We start from the raw sequence: 19,652 nt of genomic DNA, 5'->3' as shown, positions 1-19,652 counted from the left end.
TCACAATTTTTGGCCTTTATGATAAGAGCTACAATTTTGCCTCAAAGGGTAAATCAAAATTCTGAACGATTTGCAAGATATGATCCTGAAAAAATTATAACTTTTTTGCCGGCCTATACAAAAAGTTTATGACTTTGGGCAATGGGTCTTTCAACAAGAAGTGTTGTCTCTATATGTGCTTTTGTATTGCACTGTGTTACCAAACTTTGAGCCAACCATTGTTATGTAATCTAGACAAGCCGTCAGCTCTGTGTCTAGCATTAGTTAACACGTTCATAAGCTCGCGAAGCTTGGATTGACAAAAAAAATATAGAAATATGATACTTGCTACATTCATCTTCATTGATTCATATATTCCTCTGCCCTTTTCAGCTGACTTGTGGCACACCCCCCGGGGGCGTGACCTCCGCCTTGGTGTTATTGAAATCCCGGGGTATAAAGAGGTGGCCAATACCTCCAATCTAACCTGGATTGAAAAATTGGTTACAGTATACTGTTTGACTAAGTCCTTGCATAGATTGCCAGAAGTCAGACCAGAGCACCGCATAATCTGGTACTACGGGTGGCCAGTTGCTCGCAGGACTATGTCCTGGCTGGTCAGTTGGTTGAGGTTACTTCAGGATCCACGAAGTGGCTGTGGTTTAAACCCAAATTCGCGGGGAGAGTAAGTGGCAGTTAAAAGACTGATGCATGTAAATAGTCAATATTTCGATAGAAGTTCGGTGCTGTTGCCGAGAACAACAGAGCAGTCGAGTGACTGTGGAACTAAGCGTTGTAAATGAGTTGTTATTAATTGTATATGGTACGGGATGAATGTGAGGTTCGGCGGGCCTTACCCCACCCGTCTACCTATAATGAATGTGTCTTATGTTTTTCTCTTATGAATGTGTCGTATAAATGAGATGTGTGCTGGGTTGAATGATGATGGATGAAATATATCATATACATTTGATACCATTGAATTTTCCTTCCTTGTCCAGATATTGTTTACTTCGTTCATATCAGAATTACCACAGTGTGTCCCTGTGAGTAAGAACAATGTCTACGGCTTATTGATGATCGTAATTCGGTCCACCGGTTACGACTCTAGGTGCTGTTGCCGAATCAACAGAGGCCATCCAATGGTCAAGAGATTAGATAGCTCGAGTACTCCAGCAGAACCAATGTACAAAAATTGCCACCTGCGTTCTTCATTAAAGAACAAAAAGGTGATGGTAGACCGTTTTTTATTTCCGCTATTAAGATTTTTTCTCATATTTCCGCTGTTTGTAGACCGATTTTGCTGTTTTTAGTGTTCTTTCCGAAAGTATGTCGGATAGAGTTACAGACTTGTTTCTTATCATAAAATCTGTGTTTCTCTTTATATGGACTTAACTCGTTGACAACTATGATACCAGAACATTTGTATGAATGTCTTTAAATGATAAGTCAACAAGCCAAGTGGTAAACTTCTCAGTAAGAAAACTGGTTAATAAAATTAAGATCCGTCAAAAGTATGAACAATACATTTGTATTTTCAATGTTATGTCAATCATTAGGATACATATAGTTTTCATTAATGAAAAACGCAATATCAACTCATCGAATCGATCGAAAACGAAAAGATATTTTAAGGTTTCTGAGATTATTGCTAGGAGTTCATTTATTCATTGGTCACTGTCATGGTTATGTTAATGAAAAAGTATTCCATTACATCTATGAATGATCGGCATTCATTGGTTAAAACCATAGATAACTTTTCCATGATCTATGGAAGCTTATTCTGTGTTTTTGCTTACATCATCGAGTCCTTGAACTTTGGAACATATTACTAAATAGTATTAATGCTTTCGTTATTAGTAAATCTGCATTTATTTCAACCATCTATTCTACATTTAAAAAATATTGCATCATCATTGTAAATTGAAAACATAATTTTGAAAAATCGAAGAATATATAATGTTTCCTTCCTAATCCACTAGACACTGTTCACTTAGTTTTGAAAAAAAAATAAATAATGAAATCCTAAAATTTTTAATTAATACCATTTAATTTTTATTACAAACAGTTAAAGTTAAACGCTGATAAGCATCCAATTCTCTAAAAGTCATAAAAAAATTTCTGCCTAAAGAATAAAAATAAAATAAATTTAGCACGAAATTAAAATTACTAAAAATAAATTTGTTTAAAAAACAAATCGTTTAATTTTTGTTTTCATACCATAAAATAAAACTTTAATGATCAATTTTTGTCATATAGAGAAATCCTGTCAATGTCACAGACACTCTGACATACACACGCATACATAAAACTTAACATAGTAACATACAGACGCACAAGTTTTTTACACACATGCACTCAGTGTCGCACACTGGGACACATACACTTATTCAGAGAGACATACATTAAAGAAAAACATATTTAAACATAAAAAACATTTTAAAACACACAAGCACTCTCGCTTCCCTCACACTTTCAATTATCCAACGAGAGTTAAATTTTTTTGGAAAACTTGTTCATTTTTTTACAAAAGTTTTTTTTTTTTGTTTCTTTGAGGGAGTGAAAAGTGAAGAGGAGTTTTCTTTTCATTTATGTTGTTTTGTTTTACATTTTCTTTTGCTTTGTTTTTGTTCATGTTTTTGCAAACAATATTTTACTTAAGCGCCTAAAAATGAACATACTATAGCTGCTGCCAATGCGAATGGTACAGCAGTGTCAGTTTAACTGCAGCTGCTGGTAAAAATAAATTTAAAATTACAATGTGGAACAACTCAGACACAACTTTCGGGCACACGCTGTGTCATTAAACAATCCTTAATGGCCATGATGTTAATGTTATCGTCCAGGTCAGTGGATGAATTACATGATGTTGTTGTTGTCGATGGTGCTGCTGATGGCAGTGAATGTGAACCCAAAAGTAGGCCAACACCAGTTGTAGAACCCGGTGTACTGCCACTACCACCACTCAGAGCAGAAGTTGTTTGCGATGTTAACATCATGGTTGAGGGCGAAGGATGACCTGTATAATGGCCATGATTGCCACGACTACCCAACGTATTGTGATGATGCAGTGTACTGTGATGAAGGTTAACACGACCTATACTACCGCCACCCATCATGCCACCCACAATATTGCTGGCATTTGCATTTGTCGACGATGAGGACGACGATGCAGCGGAGGGAGAGCAGGTGGCTGAGGTATGATGTAAACTTGACATGGCTGTGCCACTGCTGCTGTTAATGAGACTATTTAATATATAGCCACCACCCGTCCCAAGACCGGGTGGTAGTGTACCAACACCGCTGGAGTGCAGTTGTTGCTGCAAGTGAGTGGTGGCCGCTATTGTTGATGTTGAAGCTAAGGATGTAGGTGAACCTATTATGTTGCCTACATCATGCATTAAACCAACAGCAGCACCACTACCTCCACTAGAGCCTGCAGCTCCAGTTCGTGATATTGTTGTTGCAGTTGCATGTAGCAATGCTGTACCGGATGTTGTAGCTGCCGATGCAGTTGTTGCTGTTGGTGACATCATTGAGGCGGATGCCAAAAGATGGGTGCGTGCGTTGATTTGATTAAATTGCATGGGTATACTAACTGCAGTCTCACTACCAACTCCACCATTACCACCCGTAGGATTCTGTTGCATCATGTTTGTTTCGTAACTTTTGGTATGTTGCTGCTGTTTAATAAAGGTTCCCGCACCCAAAAAAATAAGGAAAAGAAAATTGTAAATAGCACCAGGACATCAGGAAATGGTTGTAAGTAGTAATTGTATATTGTTGTTGTTGTTTACAAGAGTTGATGGCGATGATGATGATGATGTTGTTGATTTCGATGGTAACCATGTTTTTGTATGCCAAATAATGTGCCATTTATTCCATTAACAGACAACGCCAAGCATTCAATCCAACAATGATTTTATGTTGTTAAATTCATAAAAAATTCCAAAATAGAGGAAGCAAGCATAAAAATAAAAGAAAAAAAGAAATTTCGTTAAGATTTTGTTGTTTTCATTTCTTTAAGTGTTCAACATTTTAACGTAAAACAAATTTGCTAATTTTTGTCTTTCGACTTTATGTCCTTTTTATTTTGTCGCTTCCTATGAAATGTATGTATAATTATAAAGTAAATGCATTTGTATGATGCGTATGTGAGAATTAACTTTTTGTAATGCTTGAAATTATGTTTGACTTAAGGATATAGAATATGGTGCACAGTGTTAAATGAGTAACGTTTACTTATGGTATTCAGATTCAGTACATTTTATGTAATACTTTTTTCCTTTTTTTAGAAAAAGATTAATTAATTTTTTAATTAAAAATAGAAGGAAATTTTCCGATTTTTGTACACCTACTAGAACATTTTATACAATTATGAACCCAAAAGCTATCGGAGGCACGTTTGTAGAGGGATAGGATAAATAATGGACCGATGGACATAGCTAAATCGACTTAGAAAGTAAGTGATTTTAAGCCGAAAAGCATTATACTACTAATATAATGGTGTAGGGTATAATTAAACATTTAAAATTTTTTTATAAAATAAAATATTTTCAAAAACTTTGTTTTCAAAATTTTTGTAAAAACAAAAAAAAAATCTAAAAACTAAGACTATTTGAATTAATTTTCTATAAAAACAAAACTATTTAAAAAACTTTTTTGAATAGAAAAAGAATAATTTTCCAAAATTTTCTATAAAAGAAAGACCCATTTTCAAAAATTCTCTTTCGAAAAGAAAAAATTTTAAAAATTTTTAAAAATTCTCTATAAAATGAGAAATTTTGCAATGTTTTCTTAAGAAAAAGAAATTTTCTAAAATTTTCTACAAAAAGAGATTTTTTCTAAAATTCTCTATAAAAAGAAAATTTTTTCTAAAATTCTCTATAAAAAAAGATTTTTTCGAAAATTCTCTATAAAAATAGAGATTTTTTCTAAAATTCTCTGTAAATAGAGATTTTTTTTAAATTTTAAAATATTATGTAAAAAGCTAATTTTTCAAAGTTCTCTTAAAATGAGAATTTTTGCAACATTTTTGAAAGAAACATATTATTTCTAATATTATCTATAGAAAGATAAGATATCTTTTAAATTCTTTATAAAAAGAGATTTTTTCTAAAATTCTCTATAAAAAGAGATTTTTTCTAAAATTCTCTATAAAAAGAGATTTTTTCTAAAATTCTCTATAAAAAGAGATTTTTTCTAAAATTCTCTATAAAAAGAGATTTATTTTTAAATTCTCTATTAAAAGAGATTTTCTCTAAAATTCTCTATAAAAAATAAATTTTCTAAAAATCTTTTAAAAAGTAAAATATTTTGAAAAATCTTCTATAAAATTAGAAATTATTTGAAAATTTTCTATGAAATCAGACTGTTTTCAAAAAATTTTCTATAAAATACAGGAAATTTGAGAATATTTTCTATGAAAAGAGGAAATTTTGATACATTTTCTGAGAATGAAGATATTCTACAAGGGACTAAAATTTTATAAAAAGAGTAATTATGAAAATATAAATTTTCGCAAAATTTCCAAAGATTTTCAATTAATAGAGAAATTTACGGAACATTTTACATTCTACAAAAACAAAAAAAGTCTATTAAAACAAAACAAGAAATTTTAAGTAAATCTTCTATAGAAAGAAACAAATTTACGAATATATTCATAAAAATAAAAATTTTGGGCTCATGATTACGTTAAATGTTCTCTTATGTCAACATAAAAGCAAAAATTAGTTTTTTACAACTTTAAGTGACACTAGACGTTTTTGTAAAGATCGGGCCTCAGTTGACCCTAGCCTCCATGGAAACTACTCTTCAGAAAATGATTTAAAAATCAAAATTTACGTATGAACACTAAAAACACGATTAAATTATACATTAATAACTTTGTAGTAAACATAAATTACTCTACCAATATTTATAGGGATAGGACAATGTTTACCCCTACTCTCCACTGAGCCCTCTTGTAAAATACTGTTTTTTATCAACAATAAGTACAAATATATTGGAATTAAGTTATAAACAAATTATTTAAAAAATAATAAACATTTTTAACATACTGACTAATGTAGGGTATTATATAGTTGGCCATGCCCGACTATACATTCATACTTGTTTTCAAGATATCACTTTATTTATGTAAATTGTTCTTTTAGCAGTTCTCTTTCATTTACTCACATAAGTATACAGGTTGTATAAGTTATATTTTGAATGACATATTGCTCATACGTAACAAATTGTATTTCATTCTTCAGTTAAATAGTTATACCCTACACCACTTTAGTGGGGAGGGTATATTGGGTTTGTGCTGACGTTTATAACGCACAATAATATTGGTCCTATAAAGTATAGCAATCGGCTCAGAATCATTTACTGAGTCGATTTAGCTATGTCCGTCTGTCCGTCCGTCTGTCTGTCCGTCCATGTAAATTTTGTGATCAAACTACAGGTCGCAATTTTGGAGATCCTATAAAGTATACCAATCGGCTCAGAATCATTTACTGAGTCGATTTAGCTATGTCCGTCTGTCCGTCCGTCTGTCTGTCTGTCCGTCCATGTAAATTTTGTGATCAAACTACAGGTCGCAATTTTGGAGATATTTCAATGAAATTTGACACATGAACTTCTATTATTTCGTAGACGAAGCCTATTGAAAATGATTAATATCGGTCCATTATTTCACCTAGCCCCCATACAATTGAACCCCCGAATATAGCTTTTAAACCTTGTAATCAAACTACTGGTCACAATTTTGGAGATAATTCAATGAAATTTGGCACATGATCTTTTAGGATACTGTAGACGAAGCTTATTGATAATCGATCCATTATTTCACCTAGGCCCCATAGAACTGAAACGCCAAATAGGGATTTTAAGTTCATAGTTATGTTAAATATACTTGAATCTCTACAAAAAGCTGCAAAACTAAGTTCTATACTAGTCTTGATGACCCTGATGAATTTTATAATTATAGGGCCTCAATTGACCCTAGCCCCTCCAAAAAGATCCCATCAAAATTTTACTTCCACATATCCACAGTTTTATTAAACAGTAAATGGCTTTTGGTGTAGGGTATTATATAGCCGGCTACGCCCGACTACAGCTTCTTACTTTTTTAAGTCTTTTGTTGAACTGTGAATTGTTGTCTAAATTCTGTTAAATTCTCTTAATTTTATCTACATACATTTTTACAGTCAATTAATATTTAATTGATTATAAATAAATATTTACATCAACATTAAAAAAAATGTTTTTTCGTATTCATGTTTGCACCATTAATAAAAAAAACATTTCCATAATTGTTTTATCTAATATTTCTTAAAACAATGAATTTTCCTAAAAATATGCAATAAATTTGACAATCATTTTGCAACTCTTGTTTGAATGAACGTAAGTATGTATGAATTGTATTTATTTTACATCAGATATCAATGAATGATAAGTAAAAATCTATTGTTTTTTTACTCTTGGCTTAATGGAGAAAAAATTAAGAAAAAAAAACAGCAACAACAAATTTTTGAATAAAAACAAACGAAAACAAATAAAAATTCATATAGATTTGATATTTTTCAATTATACTTACATTCGTACTCGGTGACCATTTCGATGTTGATGTAAAGTGATGGTTAACACTGCCATTTGTAGCAGCATTTGAAATGCCATTGCCAACACCGACGCTGCCACTAACGCCACCAATACTGGCATTAGCTGAACTGGTAGAACTGCCACTTCCTACACTGCCAACTGTATATGTTTAAACAAACAGTGTGAGAAAGTGATTTTTTTTGTAGGATAAAAACAATGAATGAATGACGTGAATGAGAAGGATTTTTTTTTTTTTTTGTTAAAATGAAAATGTGTGATGGGGTTTGAGAATGATTGGTTTGTGATGGAAATTTATTAAATTTTTGTGTTGTATTGCAAACGAATGCAACAAACAATATAGCGTACATATTGAACGTGCAACATAACATGTATTGAGCACAAATTTTAGAAGATTTGATTTTTGGTTTTAGAAAGGCCAATAAAAAAGAGGCCAAACATATAGTATGTATATGAATACATGATTTTAGTTATATGGATTTTTATATTGTGTTTTTCGCCCCGTATTTTCATTTTCATTTCAGTTATAGTTTTTTTTTCCAAAAACGAAAAAAAAATCATCGAGCATTAGTGTGAAGTAACCGACCGTTCAAACAGACCAACCAACCAACCAATCGACCAAACCAAACAGTAGCAATGGTTTGAAATTTGTCAGTATTGGTTGGAATTGGTTAAAATTGTTTAAATTGGTTTACAGACAAAATTGAATTGAATTTTTGTTGTTGTTTTTTGTTATTTTTAATACCAGCAAACATTGATATATACAAATGTTTTATTTCAAATGCAAACAAATACGCAACAAAAAATAAAATAGAAATTTAGCAGGAAGCGGTGTTTATTGATTTTTTTTTCGTTTATTTGAAAATATGGTAAAATTTGTTTGATTAAAATTTTTATTTGTTGTGGCCATATGGTATTATGTTCATGTGTTAGAATGAGAGAAAGAGAGAAAAAAAGCGGAAAAAAGAGAACAAGATATAAAAATTAATTAGTAAATTTAATGCTATTTATTGTTATTGTAGATTTTTATCAGATACACGTACCATATTGTGATGGTATAACATCTGGGTCACGTTCATCTTCTACTAGATCTTCGGAGGATTTTGATTTAATATCTGTATGCTGCCAACGAGGTTTTTCAATGCCGCCCTTTATAAAAAAGAGAAATAATATATTAAATTTATAAAAAGATAAATAAATATACATAAAAGTATAACAATGTTATAAAAGTAGAATTTTATTAGTGTAATAATAATTTTATGTGACTGACAAATTTTAAGCAAATTTTGTTAAAAAGGACATTATGGTTGCAATAGGAAATAAATTAAAACAATAATTTCTTTGGTTTAAAATTAATCGAAAACATTTACGTCAACTTATGTTTGAAGGACAGATACTTCTTGAGCAATAATTATTATAATAATAAGTATACTTTAGGTTTCTTTTAATTTTTAAATACCCGATTTCATTAGTAAAGTAAATATGATATTAAAAACTTATTCCAAAACTTGTCCCTATCTTTTATTCCAAAAACAAATATAGGGACAACTGAATGCTTTCCTATATAGAGTAGATAGAACACAGTTCCAATTTCTCTTCATTAAGACGACTCATACATTAAAAAGAGGACAATTAGTCCTCAGGGTCTTACAGGTGATTCTATAAAACCACCGCAGTGAAGCTTGTTCATGTAGTTTGAGCCACAAATATCTTCATGACGCATCATGATGGTAGAAGTTTGTTGGTACTTTAAAGACTGAGGCTATGACTGTTGGCAGCTAAACTAATAAGGCATCCTAAAATACCTGAACTCAAGGTTTTTCGGAAAAGTTGACATAATAACGATATTGAACATTTCATTTATTACTGTCCCATCCTCTATGTTATCAGGACTATACGATGAATTGGGTAAAATCATTTGTTCGTACCTTTGGTATAATTCCATGTTCAACATGGACATTTAATGTGCCATGAGCGACTCGAGGCGTAATACGATACTGGATATCACAATGGGACCAGTACATGTATCCAAGTAGGACGACTGCCTTAGCAACCTAAAATTTGCCTCGCTTGCTGTATGTGTGTTTTCGCCATAAGTTATTATTTCAATATACGTATGAGCAATATACAATTGCAGACATATTTGAATAATACTCATACGCATAATTAAAAGGGAAAAGTCAAAAGTTAAGTCTATAGGTTATGTTAGGTAAGGTTGATAGGAGTACTTATACTATATCAAATCCGAAGAAATATACCTAGGTCACTATCGGGCCTGTTATGCGCTCCTTATCATGAGAAAAAAAGGAACTGTATGAACTATTTTTCAGTGTTCAGAAACTGAGTTTCCTGATCGTAATTCCTAAGAATTTGTCAATCAGTGTTAGTCAGGAATGTTATTTTCGGAATAACATCACTTCCAAGATACTTGGATCTAACTTCGACGAATGCCTGACAGTAGCAAAGAATGTACTTCAGAGTTGCAATGTCATCTCCGCATGCTCTACATAAGTCTGAATCCGCATGTCCAATTTTGCATAAATGTGCTCGTGTGTCCACTCAGAATACGTACTATCATACTGCCCCAACAACTAACAAAATAAACTAGACTTGATAAGAACCAAAACTATAGCCAGTTTGCAGCTCGTTATAATATTTTTGCCAGAAGAACAAAAGTTAATCTGGTTCACGACCCACACTTTTAGTCGTCAGTGTAAAATGTCGCCAGAATCGAGGTAAGAATCAAAAAAGTTATGATTCAACAAACTCTATAATTATTTATGAATAGCCATTATTATAACGAACATTTAGTCTGATGAATGAATTAAGTACAACTCAAGTAGCCATTAAGTCATTAGGTTACCAGCTTAATATTGTCCGTACTACACCTGCTGACATTGTGTTCTATGTGTTTGTGATTTAGGTAGCAATATCTCTAAATGAACACTTAATGGCTACAATGTTGAGTGTTCAGTTAAATAGTAATTTCCAGTCTGACTCCATTCATAATGGTACATATGATCGTAATACTGAATAGTATCTCAAAGAAACAAGAGACTAAATTAAGTAAAACTATGTTCACAGATTTTTCTTTCATGATCCTATTTTCTTGTAAAAAGATTTAAAAGTAAATTTTTGAAAAAATATTTTAAAATACTTCTACTGATCAATTAATACTCAATTTGATGTCATGAGAACAAGAAGAGTTTTTATTACTTTGCCAAAATCAAAAAATGTCAAATATTTATAATTTAAGTAACATTATTACCGTCCCATTCCACCAATGTAATAATATAAATTTCAGATAATGTTTATTTTCTTTCATTGTATTTTCATTACAAAACTCATTAGTAAAATATGAAATGAAACGCTTAAATCATTTCATATTTACGTGTTTATTTTTTTAAAGTCATAATTTTCATTTTTACACTGCTGTCAATCATGTATGATTTAAAAATAAAATATTCATACGTATGTATACGACAACTCCCTTTGACCATAAATGTCCTTCATGAAAAAAATACACTCAAACAAATATATTGCTATTTCTAAATCAACAAGTAAACATACAAGCAATCTGTAAATGTATATGTTTATATGTATGTTTACATACAATACAGATTGTAGATATAAATAACTGAAAATATATTGATGTTGTTGTTGTTGTAATACATACCTTATATACATCACCCGTTTGTGCCACGACAGCTGTGGCTGTTGCTTTTGTACCATGCTGACGATTGCGACGTAAATTGTGTAAAAATGTCATCATGAATATTTTCAAAGCTATAGCCAAACTAATAATAACAATTGTAAGGACACTCCCCACGATAACGGGTGACAACGTCAAGGATACATCATCATCTATAGAGTTTTTGTTTGTAGTTGTTATTATTGTTTTTAATATAAAAACAAATACATACATATATGTATGTTTATATGGGTGCGGGATCATCATAAAGGGAAGAAAAAATTGTGGTAGAGAGGGAGAGAAAGAAAAAAATTAAATTGAATTGTATGATTCAATATGAAAAAGAATAAGAGTTTACATATGATATGTTATTGTTGCTGTTATTTGTTGCTGTTGTTTTTTCTTTATTGTTGCTGCTGTCATTGTATAAAACCATTATAATGGCAGGTTTGTGTCAGTCAGTCATTCATTCACTGAGACTGTTGTTGTGTATGTATAAGCCTTTGCTCGTCATAGATGTTTGACATGTTGTGGTTTTAATATTGCACAATGGCATGTTTACAAATGCTAAAAACCAAAATTATTTAACAGCGCTTAAAATGAGTTTTTTTAGTTTTTAAAAATTTACTTCCAATATCAACAGTTCCACTATAATTTATTTTTTTGCATATACGTATGAGCAATATTCCATAACAGTCATATAGGAATAATACTCATACGCATATTTAAGTCAGAAGATTAGTCTATTTAGTTCGTAGATCAAATGATATACATATAACATAATTTCCCCTTTATACGTATGAGTAACATGTATGTAAAAACAATTGAATATTACTCATACGCAAACCTAAGTGAAAAGTAAATAAATTTTTCTATTAGTCCATAGACTAATCAAAATACTTTTCCTCTAAATAGTTAATAGATCACTGCATAGAGTAATAAAATACCATTTTGCATAGTTATCCTTAGATAGTCTAAACTAGTTAATATACTAGTCCATAAACTTTCCAATAGACTTATCTAAATACTTGTACACAGACCACTGCATAAAACACCTAGTCCAAAGGCTACCTCATAGACTAATCTACAGACTTCTCAACAGACTACTTCACAGACTACCGCAAAGATTACTGCACAGACTACTCCATAGATTACTCTACAGACTATTCCACAGACTACTACACAGTCTACTAAAGATACTACATCACAGACTCAACAAATTACTGCACAGTATAATCTACAGACTACTCCATAGATTACTTCACAGAATACTTCACAGACTACTTCTCAGATTACTACACACACTAATCCACAGACTACTCCACAGACTTCTCCACAGACTACTTCACAGACTACTTCACAGATTACTGCAAATACTAATCATCAGACAAATCCATAGAGTAATCTACAAACTATTCCTCAGAGTACTGCACAGTGTACTTAAGAGTCTACACTACAGACTACTACACAGACTATTTTACAGATTAGGGTAGAAGGGGGATCATAGCCATAGGGACACATCAGCTGATAGCGAATAACTCGAAAACTGAGTAATCGATTTTATCGCATTATCAATTATCTATCATCCCTGAAAATTTTAAACATTAACTTTACATATGATCGGAAGCAGACATGATTAATTGTTTTTCAAAGGGCTGTGAAAATATTTCACTGTGTGAACTTTTTGTGCTAATTGTTTTTAGTTTTTGTGATAGAAAAAATATATTGGTCAGTATTAGAATGTCAATAATAATGAACAATAAGACATAATAATATTTTCGATAATATAATTTGAAGCCCGAAAAAATTTAAACTAAACCCTAGAACTGCCCGTGGGGCACATGCGCCAAATATATGTTATGATTGTGATGTAGAACAAAATTTGGTTAAAAAATATAGAAAAAATCAGTAATAATTTGTCTTAATTTGTTAAGTTTTGTGAAATAAACAATTTATTATTATACTTTTTTTAATGAATTAAAATATAAAACAGCAAAATAAGTTTTTATTTTTGTATTTTTTCTTTTATTTTACTAATGACAAATCTGTCCCATCCCCTTGGCGCATTTACCCCATGGATGGGCGGTATCGCCGTTTTTGGTCAGTGAGGTAAAGTTAAAAAAATATGTACATGAGGATGACTTAGGAACGATTGAAAGGAATAAAATTAAACCCAAAATATCTAAGTATCCGAACCAAGAAAAAAATTAAGAATATGTATTGTGGTTTTAATTTGGGGTCGCCTCAAAAAAAAGTGGCGTATGGTCCCCCTTCTACCCTATTTAAAAATTTTTCCTTAAACTAATCTACAAACCAAACAAGAGACTTGTTTTTCTTTTTCTTATATTATTATATTTTTGGAAGAATACTTTAAAACCCTCTTAGTAACTAAACACTTTCAATGAACCTTCTCCCCATTGTGCACACTTGAGTTTACATAGAAATTTACTGTTTGTTATTGTAGCGATTTTTTTTTTTAATATTTTTCACACAACATACATACACCGTCAATCATAAAACCACTTTTTTTATTAACCCATATACACACCCACACAAACTTACGCTTACTAATAATTGAACATACAAACAAAGTTATATACTCACTCTCCACTTCTCCGACAAAAAAGCAAATAAACCTTTATAAAATGTAAATGGGTGTGTGTGTATGTGTTTGTTCATTTGTAACTTGTTTACATTTGTTTTTATTATAAACATTGTTTGTCGATATTGTAGTTGTTGTTGTTGTTGTTTTGACATCGTTATATTTTGCATCACAATCAATAAAAACAATCATAAATCATAGGAAGGTTGTCAACGTTTGTTTTTTTTTTTGGTTCGCTTTTCTTGTTTTTATTAATATTTTGTTGTAGTTGCTTTTGTCTTTTTGCTATTTTGCGTGTCACCGTTTTGTTTGTACGTGCGAAATTTAATCCATTTCAAATTGTATCCTTTACTCTTTCACCCACTTTATAACAACATACGCAATTTTACTCCAGCTGGCATACCTCTAGATATGTACGTATATATGTATTTTTACCATAGGTGTTCAATTTAGTTTTTGTTGCTCGAATGTTGAGTGTTTTTTTTTCGTCATATGAAAAGTATGTTTGTTTTTATGCTTATGCCTGTTTTGTTGACATATGAAGCCATTAGTACAGGAGTTATATAGAAGTAGCAATAAAGGTTCAGTCAAAATATGTATGTATAAGTATGCATGTATGTATGTAGAACTAAAGCGTCAAGTTGTTGAAATCCAAACATACGTGGTAAACATGTAAATTATAACCACAAAGTTCAGTTACTATATATGGCCTAACAAATACATATTCATATGTATGTATATGTTGCATACATCATCTTGACATACATATTTCATATCTATAAAGAAAAATTTAGTGCACAATAAGGTAAGAAGATTAATTTTACATACTGAATTTAAATACCATATTTATTTGATATATTTTTGATTTCTCGAATGATTTTGAAGAATAATTCCTTAAGCAGAGCCTCCACACGAAGAATCCCACACAAAAACCATGCAATCTTTCATAACAGGTCTAAGCAGTAGCAACTGCTCTCTGTCTTACAAATTTAATTTCATACAGGAATGTCGAGAGTTTTAACGTGAGCACCTGCTTTGACGGCCTTATCTCACGGTGGTCTTTTTCAACCACTGGGTAGACTTGAGAACGGTCTACCATCGCCCCTTTGTTCTTCAATGAAGGACGCCGCTGGCATTTTTCTGACCGGTCCATGCACAAGTACTTTGCTGGAGTACTCGAACTATCTAATCTCTTGACCATTGGATGGCGTCTGTTGATTCGGCAACAGCACCTAGAGACGTAACCGGTAGACCGAAGTACAATCATCAATAAGCCGTGGACATTGTACTTACTCACAGGAACATACAATGGTAATTCTGAACAGATGAACAGAGTAAACCCTGAACATATCTGGACAAGGAAGGAAAATTCAATGGTATCAAATGTACCTTTCATCCATCGTCATACAACCCAGCATACGACACATTCATTAGGTAGACGAGTGGGGTAAGGCCCGCTCAAACCTTACATTCATTCCGTACCATATACAATTAATACCAACTCATTTCTAACGGGTAGTCCCACAGTCACTCGACTGCGGGGTATCTGTTGTTTTCGGCAACAGCACCGAACTTTTCCCGAAATATATTGACTATTATCATACATCAGTCTTTTAACCGCCTCCTACTCTCCCCGCGAATTTGGGTTTAAACCACAGTCACTACGTGGATCCCTAAGAAACCTCAACCAACTGACCAGCCAGGACATAGTACTGCGGCCAACTGGCCACCCGTAGTAACAGATTATGCGGTGCTCTAGTCTGACCTCTGGCAAGCTAGGCAAGGACTAAGCCAAACAGTAGACTGTAACCAATTTTTCAATCCCGTTTAGATTGGAGGTATTGGCCACCTCTTTATACCGCGGGATTGCCATAACACCAAGGCGGAGGTCTCGCCAAGGTATCATTCCCCCGGGGGAAAATAATGTTCCTGCTAAATTTTACACTCCTACATTTAAAATCAACATCCCTATCTATGATATTCTAAAAGATTGTGTTTTAAAATTACCTTAAAATACATGAAAATTTTAAAATTTTTATGAATTTTAATTCACAACTGTTACTTATGTTTTAGTTTTGACAAAAAAAATTACATTTAACTCTAACTCTGTTTCTTTTTTGGAATTAATTTAAACAAACTTAAAACGGTTTCTTTAAAACAAACATTTTACTTGATTTATTTAGCTTAAAGCTTTAAATGCTTGTTTAATATAAAATAATATGTTAAAGATATACATTTTACAAATACAAGCAGCTGTCATAAACATTTACTACTTATTTTGAAATAAAAATTATTCTTTTAAACATTTAATACAATTTATTGTTTAAAATTTTGCCTAAGGGTCATCAATTGTTATTGATATTAATCTATTTGTCGACTACACTTATTTTTAATGTTATTGAGAGATTATTAATAAGTATGTCTAAGTATGAAAAAGAAATGTTGTCTTATAAATAAGCAAAAAATAATAAAAAAGAAAGTTTGAATTTCTTTTTTGTTTAATTTGTACAAATAAGTATGTAATTCGTTATTATAAAAAAAAAATTACAAATAATTGTTCTTACATTAAAAGTAGTAGTTTTCTGTCTATACGAAATTATAAAAGAATCATTACGGCAAAAAAATTTGTTCTACTTTAATCTGAACTTACATAGAAGTAAACCTGTATCGTATGTAAGTGATTCATTTGAAGAGAGAAATGGACAAAAAACTCTAAGAATACCAGATCAGACATGAAAAATGTGGAAGAGTTTTACGTAAACTCTTGCCTCGAAGGTCTTATTTCACTGCATTCTGTTTTCATTCACAGGGTGAGTTCTTAAAGGACTCACTAACTCAAATTTGCGTATTTTATACGCAGGTGGCATTTTTAAACCACTTTATAGAGAGGGTATATTTTTGGTTTATGCTGATGTTTGTAACGCACAATAATAATGGTTCTACACCCACCGTAAAGTATACGGTTCAGAATCATTTTCTAAGTCGATTTAGCTATGTCCGTCCGTCTGTCCATGTAATCAAAAAACAGGTCATGATCTTCTATTATTCCAGGTGGTATTTTTATACCCTACACTACTTTAGAGGGAAGAGTATATTTTTGGTTTATGCTGATGTTTGTAACGCACAAGTCGACTTAGCTATGTCCATCCGTCTGTCCATGTAATCAAATTACAGGTCAAAATCTTTATTTGTTCCAGGGACGAAACCTATTAAAAATGTTGAAATGTAGCTCTAGCTCCATTCGAAATTTCACTTAAATATCCTCAGTTTTAAATGGAATGTCCTCTATAAAATCTGCAACAGCACTTTAGATGTATTCCGAGAACACACTGTGATATAAATGTAGTTTGCTTAAACACGAAACGGAAATTCAATGGTATCACTTGAAAAGTATACCATTCAAACAAGACCATCAAACTTAACACACTTCTCATTTATCCGCCACACTCATAGGAAACACTCTAGATATAAGTACGGATAAGATTTGTATACCCCTACTTTCATTCTGTATCATTCATACTTAACATTAACTTTTTTTGATGCTCCGTTCAACAGGTCGAACTAATCGACATTCTATGTCCCCGAATTTGGATTTAATCCCCATGTATACCCCGAAGGGACATTTCAAATAAGTGGGACAAGACAAACTTGGCCGAAACTCTGCCATGTGAGCTATACGTTCCCGATTATGGGATTAAACATTCTAAGAAAAGGCCGAAGATACATTGATCATCGCCACTTTATAGTGCTGACAGACCAAGTGTACTAATAGCACTGGGATTGCAATCATACCAAGATATGCTTACAGGCTAAGTAAAGTTTTTCCTGGGAACTTGATAACTATTACAAACTCCATTATTCCCGGCAAAAAACATTCTTGATTTGAAAGCAATAAATATAATTACTAAATATAACTGCTTCCTTAATTGCAGCTTTAAATTATTGCCTAACAGAAAAGATTTTGAATGTCATATTATTGCTTGTGGTGAACGAATTTGCTTCAGCTCTAAAATAAACAAATTTTTGTATATTTCTAAGTTTAGAACCATTTTCTCTGTCGCAAAACAGCACAAATTCAACTTTGTGAAATACTTATGTACATTTCGGATTCCTTAAGCAGAGCCTCTACTCGAAGAATTCTATACAAAAACCATGCAATCTTTTATAACAAGTATAAGCAGTGGCAACTGCTCTCTGCCTTACAAATCTGCTTCCAAGGAGGTACCATAAGTTAATTACAAACCCATTATACAAATTTAAATTGAAAAGATACTCTAACGCACATGTGCTTTCAATTAATTGGTTAAAAATATTAAGAGCGTTTTTATAATTTAATTTTTATTAACTTTAAAGGTGACCCCTTCTTATGTGTAATATTTTGTATAAGAGTATTTCTAGTCAAATATTACGTATACGTCTATAGTCAGAGCCTCTACGCGAAGATTCCTATACAAAAACCATGCAATCTTTCATAAGAAGTGTAAGCAGTAGCAACTACTTTCTGCCTTACAAATATGTTTCCCAGGAGGCACCATAAGTTAATTACAAACCCCTTTTTGCAATAAATTAGAAACGATAAAAATAAAATTCAATTGAAAAGATACCCAAACACACATGTACTCATTTTAATTTAATTGGTTAAAAATATTAAGACTGCTTTTAGTATTTAATTTCTATTAATTTTAAATTTGACCCCTGCGTATGAGTAATATTTTATATAAGTGTATTTCTAGTAAAATATTACGTATACGTCTATAGCATTTTTAAAAAGTCAAAAAAATTGAGAATGAAAATTTAATTTCATACAAAATCAAATTCATATACTCAGCATGAATTCATATTATTTCATGTTAATTTTACGTTACTTTAACTTAAAGCTTAATATATTAAAGGTTTCTCAAAAATCTTTTAAACTATTTTAAAGATATTACTCATGTATAAAAAAATCCTTATATTTTAAATATTTGTTATTTTATATATTAAAAAAATTCGAAAATCCTAAAAATTATTACATGTTTCCTACTTTTTCTTGATTACATGTATAACCTTAACCCTTGTACAATTTAAACTTATTTTCGTATTACAAAACACCCAACAATCTTTATCAGAAATCTAAATCCTATAATTTATCGTATTTTACCAACAAATCTTATCACCTACAACATGTCCTGCTCAACAATTTAAATACGTTAAAATTTAGTTTTGTTTTTCTCTACTCAACATTTAAATTTAAGTTGCTTAAATATTTCTTTTTGTTTTTGTATTCCTTTTGCTGATTGCCAAATGCTTATGGCAAAATGGAAAACTAAATGTATGTTTGCATACATATTCCCCCAAAAAAGAAAAATGTAAACATATATGACGATAGTGAATGTGAAGGTATGAAGTAGGAAAAAATCTGATGAAAAACTATACCCAAATCAATCTTGTTTTACCTAATGGCTTATTTTACAAACACAAAATTCTTTTTTAATGCCAACTTAAATATGCATATATGAAAGAAAAATACGTAGGTGGAGTGATAAGTTATAAGGCGATTAGAGTTTTTTTATTAAATGAACTAACTAACTAACTATATACCAGATTGTAGACTACATTAACTAACAAACTAACAAACTATAGTTCAGACTGTAGACTACACTAACTAACTATAGACCAGTCAGAAGACTACACTAACTAACTAACTAACTAACTAACTAACTAACTAACTAACTAACTAACTAACTAACTAACTTACTAACTAACTAACTAACTAACTAACTAACTAACTAACTAACT

At 31.4% G+C, this 19,652-nt stretch overlaps 1 protein-coding gene across 1 annotated transcript in view; it reads right to left on the bottom strand.

The window, feature by feature from the left end:
• Nucleotides 1-1,085: 1,085 nt before the first annotated feature.
• The window catches only part of LOC111683373 (mucin-19-like), a 27,183-nt gene continuing 8,616 nt past the window's right edge, over nt 1,086-19,652 (bottom strand). Inside the window, exons 5-9 of the mRNA XM_046955673.1 lie at nt 13,835-13,839; nt 11,258-11,445; nt 8,625-8,730; nt 7,562-7,722; nt 1,086-3,662 (exon numbers count right to left, since the gene is read on the bottom strand). Coding sequence (XP_046811629.1) covers nt 2,751-3,662; nt 7,562-7,722; nt 8,625-8,730; nt 11,258-11,445; nt 13,835-13,839 — 1,372 coding nt within the window. The 3' untranslated portion in view covers nt 1,086-2,750. The remainder of the gene's footprint in view (nt 3,663-7,561; nt 7,723-8,624; nt 8,731-11,257; nt 11,446-13,834; nt 13,840-19,652) is intronic.

The sequence above is a fragment of the Lucilia cuprina genome, chromosome 2 (genome assembly GCF_022045245.1).
Source record: "Lucilia cuprina isolate Lc7/37 chromosome 2, ASM2204524v1, whole genome shotgun sequence".
NCBI lineage: Eukaryota > Metazoa > Arthropoda > Insecta > Diptera > Calliphoridae > Lucilia > Lucilia cuprina.
Note: the sequence above shows the minus strand (reverse complement) of the source record. Positions and strands in the feature narration are given on the sequence as shown.